At 39.9% G+C, this 12,375-nt stretch overlaps 1 protein-coding gene across 4 annotated transcripts in view; it reads left to right on the forward strand.

The window, feature by feature from the left end:
• LOC111529158 (transmembrane protein 87A) overlaps positions 1-12,375 on the forward strand; it is a 64,533-nt gene that overhangs the window by 45,182 nt on the left and 6,976 nt on the right. For 3 of the 4 annotated variants that reach the window (XM_023196010.3, XM_023196011.3, XM_023196013.2), the window contains exons 13-19: positions 291-399; positions 1,681-1,739; positions 2,546-2,649; positions 9,702-9,775; positions 10,184-10,245; positions 11,722-11,777; positions 12,267-12,297. In XM_023196010.3, the coding sequence (XP_023051778.1) occupies positions 291-399; positions 1,681-1,739; positions 2,546-2,649; positions 9,702-9,775; positions 10,184-10,245; positions 11,722-11,777; positions 12,267-12,297 (495 nt within the window). The remainder of the gene's footprint in view (positions 1-290; positions 400-1,680; positions 1,740-2,545; positions 2,650-9,701; positions 9,776-10,183; positions 10,246-11,721; positions 11,778-12,266; positions 12,298-12,375) is intronic. The other variant, XM_023196012.3, reaches the window with a different exon arrangement.

A 12,375-nucleotide genomic window follows, 5' to 3' on the forward strand; every position in this document is an offset into this window, starting at 1 on the left:
GGAGGATTGCTTGAGCCTCAGTGGTGGTCAAGGCTATAGTGAGTCGTGATTGTGCCACTGCACTCTAGCCTGGGCTAGACCCTGCCTCACAAAAAAAAGGAAAAGAAAAGAAAATGATGACTTTCTTATTAATCTTGAGGTGTTTGTGAGATTGAGAATAAGAGAGCTATAAGGCCTCTGAGAGATCTATAAGTTTATTAGCATGACCCCAGATCCTCAAAGAAACCTGAAAACTAATTGGCTAGCTTACTGTTTTTTCCTGAATGTTGAATTCCTTGACCTGCAAACACATATTTATTAGCCTGACTCAAACAATGAAGCTATTAAAACTTCGGAGGAACATTGTAAAACTCTCTTTGTATCGGCATTTCACCAACACGCTTATTTTGGCAGTGGCAGGTAAGTCTGGGACTTTCTTCTTGGAGTTCAAATGTGATCTGTTTAGAATGGAGATTCTTAACCTGAAAGGCCATGGGTAGGCATAGAAAGTTTTGTATATTTCACTTGGAAAAGGATTCTTAGCTCTTGTCAAATTCTCAGAAGGATCTATGGTTTTAAAGAAGTTGAGAACCTCTGGGTGCGGTGGCTCAAGCCTGTAATCCCAGCACTTTGGGAGGCCGAGACGGGCAGATCATGAGGTCAGGAGATCGAGACCATCCTGGCTAACACGGTGAAACCCCGTCTCTACTAAAAAAAATACAAAAAAAAAATACAAAAAAAAAAAAAAACTAGCCGGGCGAGGTGGTGGGCGCCTGTAGTCTCCGCTACTCGGGAGGCTGAGGCAGGAGAATGGCGTAAACCCGAGAGGCGGAGCTTGCAGTGAGCTGAGATCCGGCCACTGCACTCCAGCCTGGGTGACAGAGCAAGACTCCGTCTCAAAAAAAAAAAAAAAGAAGTTGAGAACCATTTATTTTTTCGTACAGTAGTTGGAAATCAACCTCATATTTCAGCTCTTCATTTATCCCTCTTCTATTTACATTCTTTCTTGAGGCATTCTTTGTCTTGAGGTTAGTTAGCTTAAGTGCCAGAGAGTGCTCTTTTTAGAAGACATTACCACATGTTTGTTTAGTTTTATTAAGTAGTTGTAGAATTTTAAATTAGGGTACATTGCTCTTATAGTGCTTTTCCATATGTCAGCAAGCCTATGTAAGCAATTGAGATTAGGTGGACTGTAACCAAACTAGGCTAATTTGCCTACCTCATTACCCTTGTACCAGGAATAGTGAGGTCTGATTTATGATTGGAACTAGCTCTTCTACTTGTGTTGCAGTCGTTTTATCAGCCATTTTTTTTTTCATCTGACCAGCCAAAGAAAAATTAGCATTACTATACTAGGGATAAAGGAGAAAAAAATGATGTTGATAATGCTGGAAGGAGCTATATTTCCAATACCTTATTTTCCAACCACGATGGTTACTAATGTAGCAGATGGCAAATAAAATTATTACCAAATTATCCTTTAAATACAGAAAGGACTGGCCAGAGTATGTATCATGAGCCTTGCTGATAGCAAGTACACAGTACATTTGTATTGAATACACTTGTTAAAATAACTCATAGAATTGTGATGTATTTGGTAGTTTGGGGTGTGTGGGATTCCACTTAACCAGAAATGGGGGAATGTAATTGGGGGTGTAAATCAGCATTCATACTCTGACCTGGTTTTTCATTTACCATTAGCATCTATTGTGTTTATCATCTGGACAACCATGAAGTTCAGAATAGTGACATGTCAGTCGGTGAGTTATAAGCACATTTATGAATAATGTACTGTCTTACAAACAACTGATGATGTTGATGACAGTAGTAAGGTTCTTCTGAGTTACATACCTTATAAAAAATTAGAGCTAGGTCTCTACTCTGAGGGTTGTAATACTTCCCTCCTCCTAGGTATTCTATACTATCATGGTGCTTGGTGTAGTAGATAGTTTTTTGTTTATCTAACTGTATTCTCCCAGTTTTGGGAGAGAATTTTGTAAGTTATAATTACAGTATGCTACAACCCATTCTTACTTTAACTAAAAATCTTAAGAAGTCCAGAGTACTAAATATTAAGTACCATATGTGTAAATAATACTAACCTGAATAGAAGCCACATCCTTAAGATCTGAGCTCAAAGACTGTGGCCAATAGGATTTCTTTAGAAGCAGCTAAGGCTCTATTTTGTTAAAAATAAATAAAAAATTGAAAATGAAAATTATAAAGTATACCAACCTCATGTAACTTTCTCTTACCCTGTATAAGGTAACTTTTTCTTACCCTATATGAAACCCTTTCTTAAAGCTTCTCAGAGGGATGACGAAGCTTTGACAAATACTCTGTTCCGTTGATGCATTTTCTTTAACAACAGTAAGCACTACAAGGGCAAAAACTACATTCATTCACTTTGTTTCCCCACCCTTACCACAGTACTAAGCACATAGCAGGCTCTTAGTAAACATAACTTGAATGAACAAATACGTGATTTTTGTTCTATGCCAAAGGCTTTATGAACAAGGGGTTAAGATAAGGTTTATAAATGTTGTACTTCTCCCCTGTATTGTAGGACTGGCGGGAGCTGTGGGTAGACGACGCCATCTGGCGCTTGCTGTTCTCCATGATCCTCTTTGTCATCATGGTTCTCTGGCGACCATCTGCAAACAACCAAAGGTTCTTGGACTCTTCTGTTTACTCTGCTAACATGAGATGACCATGTCATCAACTAGGGGTGGTGCATTGGGAGACAGTATCAGGGCTGTGTCATATAGTGGAAGGAACACTGGGCCTGGAATCAGAAGAAATGGGTTCCTATCTCAGCTCTCCTCTTAACTTCACGATTTTTGGCATGTGGCCTCTCCACCTCTCTGGCCTTAGTTCCCTTTCTATATAATGAGGGGGAATTAAACCCAGCAACATGAAGTTCCTTTCAGCTCTGACATTTTGTAATAAATACACAGGCATGCTATGGAGATAAATTGCAAGTTTGGTTTCAGACCATCACAATAAAGCAGATACTGAGTCACATGCATTTTTTGTTTTTTCCAGTGCATATCAAAGTTATGTTTACACTATTCTGTAGTCTACTATGTATGCAATAGCATTATGTCTAAAAAATGTACACACCTTAATTTAAAAATACTTTATTGTTAAAAAAAAGAAAGAAAGAAAAAAAATGCTGACACAGGGGCTGGGCATGCTGGCTCACACCTGTAATTCCAGCACTTTGGGAGGCCGAGGCAGTCGGATCACCTGAGGTCAGGAGTTCGAGATCAGCCTGACAACTGTGGTGGAACCCCGTCTCTACTAAAAATACAGACATTAGCTGGGTGTGGAGGTGGACACCTGTAATGCCAGCTACTTGGGCACCTGAGGCAGGAGAATCGCTTAAACCTGGGAGGCAGAGGTTGCAGTGAGCCGAGATCATGCCACTGCACAGCATAAGTGACAGAGCGAGACTCCATCTCAAAAAAAAAAAAATGCTGACACACAGAGTGAGCACAGTACTGTTAGGAAATGGCACCAATAGACTTCCTTGACACAGGGTTGCCACAAAATCTGGGAAGCACAATAAAATGAAACACCATAAAACCGAGTATGCCTGTAAGTATTTGTATAGTAAACAAGGGAGATAGATATATAATCTATTGTGTCAACTGGGCACGGTGGCTCATGCCAGTAATCCCAGCACTTTGGGAGGCCAAGGTGGCAAATCACATGAATCCAGGAGTTTCAGACCAGCTTGACCAACATGGCAAAACCCCACCTCTAGTAAAACTACAAAAATTAACCGAGCATGGCAGTGCATACCTCTAATCCCAGCTACTCCGGAGGCCGAGGCACAAGAATCGCTTGAACCCGGAAGCGGAGGTTGCAGTGAGGCGAGATGGCGCCACTGCTCTCCAGCATGGGTGACAGAGTGAGACTCTTTCTCAAAGAAAAAAAAGATATAATTGTGTCAGTTACACTGAGTCTCTCCTGTCTAGTGTCTAGAAGGAAAGAAAACTTCTGTAACCAGCAGCCCAGCTCACTTTGTAATGATAGAAAGGGTAAAATTAAAACTTACATAACCAGCTTTGAAATTAAAAATCTATGTGTAAATTTGATTTGTACAACTATAGGCAAATTTCAGACATTTAGGAACTGCCTATCTTTATTTTGTGAATATGCCTTTTTTTTCCTCTTTTCCCCCCTCATTTGCATTTAGACGGTTAAGAGCTTATATTAAACACCCATACCACCAAAGAAGGAAAAGGGTAACATGGTATAAACGACTAATTTTATAACCAGACTTACCAATGAAAGATTGAGATAGAAAATAGGTGAAATCCTTTTACTCCATGAAAATGGCCTTGCTGTCATTTCAAACTATGCACTTTATGTGTGTTTATCAAAAAAAGTCAAAGAATAGAGAAAAGTCATGAAAGAAAATACAGGAGATCTGAAATCACACTATTGAGAAAGAACTTTCACATTCTGGAGACCCTTCTTTTATATCTGTCTATTGATCTACTGGTTACTCACTAGCTATATTTGTATTTAAATATTTTCGCTTCCTCAGTCATTAAAAAATTTTTGCATTGCCTTCCCTCTTATTTTTTTTCCCCTTTTCTTTTAAAACATTGCCCCCTTTCTCTGTGACTTCAGTGTTAACTGTATATTATAATGTGTCTTTTCCCTGTTCACTTATGGAATCTTCCATTACTTTTGTAACAGTACATTGTGGAGATTCCTTCCAGTGTAACAGGTTTAATTGAACTCATTCATTTTCATGGAGAGCATAAATATGGGACATGTGTAGTACAATTAAATTAACATATTCTCTTATTAATGGGCATTTGGGATATTTCCAGTTTGCGGTGTGTCAGGGTCCTCAAGACCATCCTAATGTTCAGCGATTTACTGGAAGGCCTCATGGGACACAGCATACAGTTATGCTTACAGTTAAGGTGTATTACGACAAAATGGTGATAGCAGGTCTATCTGGGGAAATCTGTATTTTCTTTCCTTGTGTTCTCTCTCTCTTCAAGTCAGTTCTTTTCCCCAGCAACAAAAATGTAGTAACACATTGTTGCTGTCCAGGAAAGCCCATTGATGTTCAGCACTCAAGATTTTTATTGGAATGTGTTACCTCCTCCCAGCCAAATATGTGACAGTATGCACAGACTACTGCCAACGAGGGAAACTGATTTGAGCGTTCAATATCCAGAGTTTTTACTGGGGCTCAATCACATACTGTCTCTGTTGCTGACTTTTAGTTTCTAACCCCTCCTGGCAGTCAGGCTGATACCATTTCCTCTGGAGGTTAGAACTGATATGGCATGGCCCAAAACCCCTATCATAAACCATGCTGTTAGACTGTCCGCCAGAGTCCCCAGGCAAATAAAGACAGGACATTTTATGGGTGTAGAGATAACCGCACATTAGTCAATGAAGGTTAATTTCTCACTACACACCGGCACATGCTCAAGAAATACTTAATGAGTGGGCTTGGATTTGCTAGGTTGCAGGATATGTGTATTTGTAATTTTTAAAGTATTTCCAGATTATGTTCCCGAAAGAAACCTGAAGGAAATTGCATATTTAATAACAATGGTATTAATAGTTACTTTTTGCATTTAAGGTTGGATCTTTAGCTTATTTTTTATTGGCTTATTGATCATTGTCCATTTTCTGCTGCTATAACAAAATATCACAGACTGTTTATAATGAACAGAGATTTGTTGGCTAGCAGTGTCAGCATCTGGTGAGGGCCTTTTTACTGGGTCGTCACATGACAGAAGGTGGAAGGGCAAAAGGGAGAGCCCACTCCAGAAAACCCTTTATATGACAGCATTAATTCATTCATGAGGGTGGAGCCCTCATGACCTAAATGCTTTCCATTAGGCCCAACTCCCAACACTATCACACTGGGAATTAGGTTTCAACATGAGTTTTGGAGGGGACCAACATTCAGACTGTAACAATCACTTATGTATTGATTCATAGGAATTTATTTATTTTGAGATGGGGTCTCGCTCTGAAGCCAAGGCTGGAGTGTAGTGGAGCAACCTTGGCTCACTACAACCTCCACCTTCTGGGCTCAAATGATCCTCCCACCTCAGCCTCCTGAGTAGCTGGGACCACAGGTGTGTACCACCACACTGGGCTAATCTTTCTATTTTTTGTAGAGATGGGGTTTTGCCATGTGCCCAGGCTTGTTTCGAACCCCTGAGCTCCAGCGATCCGCCCACCTTGGCCTCCCAAAATGCTGGGATTATAGGCATGAGCCACCATACCAGGCCCAATTTGTAGGAATTTCTAATATATTTTGTATGCCAATATTTTGTTTGTTCTAAGTATTGCATATATTTTCTGCCAGTTAATTATCTTTTGATTTTTTTATGCTGTTTTCAATAATAAATCTCAGAAATATGGAGTTAGTTTTTCCCTTCAAGGATTGTACATTTTGCATCTTATTTTGGCAAATTCTTATCTAGCCTAAGGTGAGATCAAAAAATTATTCAGGCCGGGCACGGCGGCTCATGCCTGTAATCCCAGCACTTTGGGAGGCTGAGGCGGCGGGTGGATAGCCTGAGGTCAGGAGTTTGAGACCAGCCTGACCAACACGATGAAACCTCATCTCTACTAAAAATCACAATGATTAGCTGGACGTGGTGGTGGGCACCTGTCATCCCAGCTACTTGGGGAGGCTGAGACAGCAGAATCGCTTGAACCCAGGAGGCGGAGATTGCAGTGAGTTGAAATCGTGCCATTGCACTCTAGCCTGGGCAACACAAGCGAAACTTTGTCTCAAAAAAAAAAAAAAATCACAAGCAAGATGTTCATGCACCAAGAATTTTGATTCTAGGCTCTCTACTCTCTTGTGTTCTGGTCCTGCGTCACTAGCACACTGTCTGAATTAGCCTAGGCTTCTGATAAATCATGGTATCTGGAGGGCCTGAACCTCTCATCATATTTATAAGTGCAGGCTCAGCTGCACACTGTCTGGCTCTTTTAAAAATAGCTTTTGGGCTGGGCGCAGTGGCTCACGCCTATAATCCCAACACTTTGGGAGGCCGAAGCGGGAGGATCACCTGAGGTCGGGAGTTCAAGACCAGTCTGATCAACTAGAGAAACCCCGTCTCTACTAAAAATACCAAATTAGTTGGGTGTGATGGCGCATGCCTGTGATCCCAGCTATTTGGGAGACTGAGGCAGGAGAATTGCTTGAACCTGGGAGGGGGAGGTTGCAGTGAACTGAGATCGCGCCATTGCACTCAAGCCTGGGCAACAAGAGTGAAACTCCTTCTCAAAAAAAAAAAAAAAAAAAAAAAAAAACCTTTGGCCAGGTGTGATGGCTCACACCTGTCATTCCAGCACTTTGGGAGGCCTGGCTGGGAGGATTGCTTGAGCCCAGGAGTTTGAGACCAGCCCTGGCAATATAGCAAGATCCCATTTCTACAAAAAAAAAAATTGTTTTAGGTTTAGGTTAGCTGGGCATGGTAGTGCGTGCCTGTAATCCCAGCTACCAGGGAGGTTGCGTTGGGAGGATCACTGGAACCTGGGATGTTGAGGCTGCAATGAGCCGTGGTCATACCACTGCACTCCAGCCTGGGCAACAGAGCGAGACCCTGTCTCAAAAAAAATTTTGAAAAGCCTTTGGTGTTAAATTTTTGCCCTTTATTTTAAAATTTTTTTTATTTTAGATGGGGTCTTGCTGTGTTGCCTAGGCTAGACTCAAACTTCTGGGCTCAAGGGATCCTCCTACCTCAGCCTCCTCAGTAGCTGAGACTAATGGTACATGTCAGTACACTCAGCTTTTGGTTTTTAATAAAAAAATTTAGATGTTTAATTCTAGGAAAAGCTATTAAGATTTTGATTGGAACTTAATTGAATTAATGAATTAGGGAGATTATATTTTTTTGACAATTCTTTGACTATGGCATCTCTCCATTTTTTAGTCCTTCAATTATGTTTTGTAACTTCTGATTTAAATTTTTGTGGCTCTTACGAATGCAACCTTTAAAAATATATACAGCTTTTTCAAATATGTAGGATGCTGTTGCCTCCCACCCCCCCGTCTCTCTCTGTCTTTGTCTCCTTTCTTTCTTTTCTTGACGGAGTCTTGCTCTGTCACCCAGGCTGGAGTACAGTGGTGCAGTCTTGGCTCACTGCAACTTCTGCTCCCCGGGGTCAAAGGATTCTCCTGCTTCAGCCTCCTGAGTAGCTGGAATTACAGGCACCTGCCACCATTCCCAGCTAATTTTTGTACTTTTAGTAGAGATGGGGATTCACCATGTAGGCCAGGCTGGTCTCAAACTCCTGACCTCAAGTGATCCATCCTCCTCAGCCTCCCAAAGTGCTGGGATTACAGGCGTGAGCCACCATGCCCAGTTTGCCTTTTTAATGTATATCATACCCAGCAACCCTCCTGTTACATTGTTAGTTCTGATAATTTCCACATTTTCTTTTCAGGCAGATTTTTGTCTAAAGTAATCATTACATGCTTCTTTCTTGCCAAATAATCTTCCTGCCTCAATTTTGATTCTTATATTATTAGCTTGGCTAAGCCCTCCTATATAATATTGAATAGAGTCAATGACAGTGGGCCCTCTCATCTTACTCTGACATTAAATGCTTCTCAAATATCATCAACTATGATATTTACCATGGAATTTGTTACCCATTAGCAAGTTATAGATGTTCCCTTCTATTCCTAGTTTATTAAGAATTTTTTTCATGAAAGGGAGTTTTAAAAGCAAGGTAGAATGAAAATGGTAACAATAAAATGGGAAGTATAGAGTGAGGTCAAAGCTAAAGCATTCAGCTGGGCGTGGTGGCTCATGCCTGTAATCCCAGCACTTTGGGAAACTGAGGCAGGCAAATCATGAGGTCAGGAGATCAAGACTATCCTGGCTAACACGGTGAAATCCTGTCTCTACTAAAAATACAAAAAAATTAGCCAGGTGTGGTGGCAGGTACCTGTAGTCCCAGCTACTCAGGAAGCTGAGGCAGGAGAATGATGTGAACCCAGGAGGCGGAGCTTGCAGTGAGCCGAGATCATGTCACTGCACTCCAGCCTGGGCAACAGAGCAAGACTCCATCTCAAATAAATAAATAAAAGCTAAAACATTCTAGGAATTACATGTCTGGGAGCTGCTTTGCTGAATCTCCTGGAGGTTGTTAAGGAAAGGAGGCATCTGAGATATACCAGATCAGACCTTCATCTTCTGAGCTTCCCACTTGTAGGCTGAAATTTTAAATTACCTGGAATAGGCCTGCCTTCTCTTAACTCCCAGTTTGAACGCTGCGATTTTAAATTAGATGAGAATTTACCTAATTCTATTTGATACATATCCTTATGAATGAACATTTGTTGACTGCCTACTAAATGACACAGGTATTGTTCTAAGCACTTTATTTGTAGTAACTGACTTTTACAAAACACTCCTATTAGTAGTGTTCTATTATCCCCTTCTTTACAGATGAGGAAACTGAGTACAGAGAGATTAAGTAACTAGTCTAATGTCACAGGCAGTATTCAGCTGAGCCTGCACTCATATATGTGATACTGTCCTGCTTCTCCCTTACTATTATAGGCAATTAAGAGCTTTCTGAAGGGGAAGAAATTTTATTATTAAACTGATTTAATGAGTTACTATAATTGCAGTTTCAATAATTAGTTTTGTAAAATGCAACTGGTATAGCAGTTTTTGAAGTTTTCTAATTTTTCCTTGTGTTAGGTTTGCCTTTTCACCATTGTCTGAGGAAGAGGAGGAAGATGAACAAAAGGAACCTATGCTGAAAGAAAGCTTTGGTAGTCATAAAATTCACCTCTTATTAGTACTTTAAATGTTCTTTTTCTATAAGTACATTGTTTATCATTTTGTAACTATGTTGTTCCTATATTTGGTATGGGATGAAGTTAGGGTAAAGAAAATAAGGGTGTGAATCTTAAGATGAAGCCATGGTAAATTCAGTAAGTAATTGCACATTAAGTATCCATTGTACTTGCTAGAAGTGAGCTAAAAATTTTGCTTTGAACTTCCCAGCATACATATAAAGATGGAGAAACATCTGTTGTATACTTCACAAGTATTAGAAAGCTTAAACTAACCTTGGGGCTTTTAATTTAAAAAAAGAAAAAAAAAGTTCTGAATCCATTTTGCCATCATTGTCGGTCTGTTCACAGAGTTAACCAGTGTACGTTTGTTTTCTTCTACAGAGGGAATGAAAATGAGAAGTACCAAACAAGAGCCCAATGGAAATAGTAAAGTTAACAAAGCAGTAAGTATGACTTTTCCATTCGTCTTTGTTCTTTGCCCCATCTTCCAACCCTCAGTAGAACTACTAGAAGAAAACAGGAGGCAAGTTCGTGACATTGGTCTTGGCAATGATTTTTTTTGTATATGACCCCAAAAGCACAGGGAACAAAGCAAAAATAGAGAAATGAGAGTACATCAAACTATAAAGCTTCTGCACAGCAAAGGAAACAGTTAACAAAGTGAAAAGGCAACCTACAGAATGGGAGAAAACATTTGCAAACATTGCATCTGTTAAGGGGTTAATATCCAATTTATATAAGGAACTCAGTAGCAAGAAAAGGAATAGCCCAGTTTAGTAATGGGCAGTGAACCTGAATATACATTTCTTAGCATAAGACCTACAAATGGCCAACAAGTATGTGAAAAAATTTTCATCATTACTAATCCTCAGGGAAATGCAAATGAAAACTACAATGAGATAACTGTTTGAATGGCATTTATCAAATGAAGAAATAACAAGTGTTGGCAAGGACATGGAAAAAAGGGAGCCCTTGCACACTGTTGATAGGAATGTGAGTTAGTATAGCCATTATGGAAAATAGTATGGAGGTTCCTCAAAATTAAAAATAGAACTACCTTATGATCCAGCATTCATATCACTGGGTATATACCAAAACGAAATGAAATCAGTATGTCAAAGAGATACTTGCACTGTCATGTTCATTGCAGCGTTAACCACAGTAGCCAAGATACAGAATCAACCTGCATGTCCATCAGTAGATGAATGGATAAGGAAAATGTGTATTTCAATATACAGTGGAATACTATTTAGACTCAGAAGGAAATCTTGTCCTTTGCAACAGTGTGAAGAAGCCTGGAAGATATTAGGTGAAATAAAATAAGCCAGGCACAGAACGACAAATACCACATGATCTCACTTATGTCGAATCTAAAAAAGTTGAATTCCTAGAAGCAGAGGGTTGAGTGGTGGTTACCAGGGGCTGTGGGAGAACTGGGGAGATGTTGGTCAAAGGGATTTTTTAAAATGTTTTTGGCCGGGTACGGTGGCTCATGCCTGTAATCCCAGCACTTGGGGAGGCCGAGGCGGGCGGATCACAAGCTCAGGAGATCGAGACTACAGTGAAACCCCGTCTCTACTAAAAATACAAAAAACTAGCCGGGCGCTGCAGCGGGCGCCTGTAGTCCCAGCTACTCGGGAGGCTGAGGCAGGAGAATGGCATGAACCCGGGAGGCGGAGCTTGCAGTGAGCCAAGATTGTGCCACTGCACTCCAGCCGGGGCGACAGAGCGAGACTCCGTCTCAAAAAAAAAAAAAAAAAGTTTTTAAAAAGTAAAATACTTGACTTTTCTGTCAGCAGTCCCATTTGTGAATGTACTGCTACAGAATTACGAAAGACAAGATTTAAGACCTTTATGTCCTTACTTGAGATGTATTATGTGGTGCATTTTAGTAACGAGTGGTATTTATATGTTCCCAGCAGGAAGATGATTTGAAGTGGGTAGAAGAGAATGTTCCTTCTTCTGTGACAGATGTGTAAGTTTTTGAATGATTACGACAAGAATCCTATTTCAAAGTTAGTACTACTTTGTTGTTATTTTAAATGAGCAAGTTATGCTCATGAAAATACAAGATACTGAAAAATAAAAGAATAGGAATAATCTGCAAACAAAATTAATTGGGTTTATTCATTCAGATGACATTTCTGCTTAGAAAGATTTAGCTATGTAGTAGATCTTAAAATGAATGGGATACTCCTTTTGAAATTTTTTAGTTCCTTTCCAGGGCTATAATTTTAATGAAACATTGGTCCTGTCACATTGCAAAATACGTTTTTTTTCTCTACAATTTCTGTAACTGTTGCTTATTGTATTTGCTGTTTATTTTCCCTACAAGGGCCATTAATAAAATTCAAATCTTAGATAATTATAAAAAGGCTTTAAATTGCATTATTCCAATGTCTTTTATGAACCATTTGTGGCTTTATTTTACATTGTTCAATTCAGTATTTCTCTCTCTCTGCAGAGCACTTCCAGCCCTTCTGGATTCAGATGAGGTTGGTACTCAATACACATGCATAAATTGTGTATATGGTGACTAAATAGAAAGTCATGAATCGTCTGTTCGTGGAGAT

Source organism: Piliocolobus tephrosceles, unplaced genomic scaffold (assembly GCF_002776525.5).
Source record: "Piliocolobus tephrosceles isolate RC106 unplaced genomic scaffold, ASM277652v3 unscaffolded_108, whole genome shotgun sequence".
Classification (NCBI taxonomy): domain Eukaryota; kingdom Metazoa; phylum Chordata; class Mammalia; order Primates; family Cercopithecidae; genus Piliocolobus; species Piliocolobus tephrosceles.